Consider the following 2,183-nt stretch of genomic DNA (forward strand, 5'->3'; position numbering starts at 1 on the left):
AAAAAAACCGCAATTACTGGCCGGGCATGGTGTCTCACGCCTGTAACCCCAGCACTTTGGGAGGCCAAGGCAGGTGGATCACCTGAGGTCTGGAGTTCGAGACCAGCCTGGTCAACATGGCGAAACCCCATCTCTACTAAAAATACGAAAATTAGCCGGGCATGATGGCGGGTATTTTCTGCAGGCTTCATAGAAAAGAGCTATCATAGCCAAAGTCAGTTTGACCCCAACTGTCAAGGGATGCCTAGGAAGTTCCTCTCATGCTAAAATCACAAGAAAAACTGCTGCTTCGGTCTTCTGTGACATGAGAACAGTGTTTTGTGTACTAATGACCAACGATTTCGTTCTTCTATCAGGGTGTCATAGCAACTATTTATATCATCCCTGGTGACATAAACTCGTTAGTCAATTATTTCAGCTTTGCTTCGTGGCTCTTTTATGGCTTGACGTTTCTGGGACTCATTGTGATGAGATTTACAAAGAAGGACCTGGAAAGGCCTATCAAGGTAAGCTTGGATTCCCAGAAGTCACAAGTGGCTTTGGGTTTTTTGTAATGAATGAGATAGAGGTAACTCTTTCAAATGCTAGGGGCATGCCTTCTAGTTCCAATCTGACTTGATTCTTTTAAAATATTTTAGAATGGAGTTTACTCTTCATAGCATAGTTTATGATCCAATTAGCTACCTTATTATTCATTTTTTTAAGTGATTAAGAATACCTGTGGCCTGTTTCTGTAACCAAAGAGGTCCACTTCTCTCTCAACTGTGCTATTTACTTCTTATGATGACAGACATTAAGAAAAAGTTAGGTAAGCTAAGGGCTTAAGAAACTAGGACAAGAATAAGGTTACCATCTTTAGCTTTAGGACTTTGTTTTCAGAGATATGTCCAGTGGTCCTTTCTGGCCTGTGTCTTGACTATGGACAAGTCTCTGGCATCGGCTGAGTCATGGCGCAGGCTGCCTGGAGCTGGGCAGACCCATCGCAGTCAAGTCATCACAGGCAAAATCATTATGGTAGCATAGAGTTGTAATCTGCACAAAATCCCTCCTAGAAACAGATAGAGCCTGTAGGATAGCAAAGGAGAAACCCTTCAGCCAACATCATCAATGCAAATTGAGGAAATGAGGTCTCACCACCAACTCGACTCTAAGTGTACTCCCACTAGCTACAGCCCCACGTGTCCCTAGGAGGGAGGTTCTCAGTGGGAAGATCGGAGGACCCCCAGGGGAGGTGGTGGAGCAGGGCTGCAGTGGCTTAAGCCCTTGAGGACCCCAGAAACTCCCCACAAAAACTCCTTTCCAGAAGGACAGAGGGGCCACTAAAGACAACAGCAAGAGAAACAACTGCTGGAGAGAAAGGGACACGGCATTTGGCAAGAACGTCAGGGTCAAGGAGCTGGAGCCTGCGGATACAAATCTCTCGCCTGCGAAGGGGCTGCGCAGAGAGGACATGTCCCGCTGACACTTCAGAGCATCATGTTAGGGGAAAAAATCATTTCAGAAATAAAGAGTGTGCAGGAAGGAAAAGAAGGAACACAGGCTGAGTGTGGTGACTCATACCTGTAGTCCCAGCACTTTGGAAGGCCAAGGGAGGAAGATCAGCCCCAGGAGTTCACGACCAGACTGGGCAACAGCAAGACCTCGTCTCTACAGAAAGTACCTGGGCGTGGTGGTGCATGCCTGTAGTCCCGGCTCTGTGGGAGGCTGAGGTGGAAGAACTGCTTCAGCCCAGGAGGTCAAGGCTGCACTGAGCTGAGCTCGTGCCACTGCACTCCAGCCTGGGCAAGAGAGGGACTCTGTCTCAAAAAAAGAAAAGAAAGAACATAAGAACAAAGAAACATGCTAGAAAACAGGGTCAAAGGAAGGAAACCAAAAAAAAATATCAGACAGAAAAAGTTAAACTTTTGGTTCCAAGAAGAAATATTAATAGAAATAGGACATAAAAGTACATGAATTCCGGCTGGGCCCAGTGGCTTACGCCTGTAATCCCAGCACTTAGAAGGAACTAATAAACAAAAAAAAAAAAACTTAAGGCAGGCCGACTGCTTGAGGTCAGGAGTTTGAGACTAGCCTGGCCAACATGGTGAAATCCTGTCTCTACTAAAAATACAAAAGTTAGCTGGGCATAGTGGCACATGCCTATAGTCCCAGGTACTCGGGAGGCTGAGGCAGGAGAATTGTTT

The 2,183-nt window shown here is 46.1% G+C and overlaps 1 protein-coding gene across 6 annotated transcripts in view; it reads left to right on the top strand.

Moving 5' to 3' along the window:
* SLC7A9 (solute carrier family 7 member 9) overlaps positions 1 to 569 on the top strand; it is a 32,711-nt gene extending 32,142 nt beyond the window's left edge. For 5 of the 6 annotated variants that reach the window (XM_037729801.1, XM_037729803.1, XM_037729800.1 and 2 more), the window contains one exon: positions 357 to 569. In XM_037729801.1, the coding sequence (XP_037585729.1) occupies positions 357 to 554 (198 nt within the window). In that variant the 3' untranslated portion in view covers positions 555 to 569. The remainder of the gene's footprint in view (positions 1 to 356) is intronic. The other variant, XM_037729804.1, reaches the window with a different exon arrangement.
* The last annotated feature ends 1,614 nt before the right edge of the window (positions 570 to 2,183 follow it).

The sequence above is a fragment of the Cebus imitator genome, unplaced genomic scaffold (assembly GCF_001604975.1).
Source record: "Cebus imitator isolate Cc_AM_T3 unplaced genomic scaffold, Cebus_imitator-1.0 Scaffold318, whole genome shotgun sequence".
Taxonomy (NCBI): domain Eukaryota; kingdom Metazoa; phylum Chordata; class Mammalia; order Primates; family Cebidae; genus Cebus; species Cebus imitator.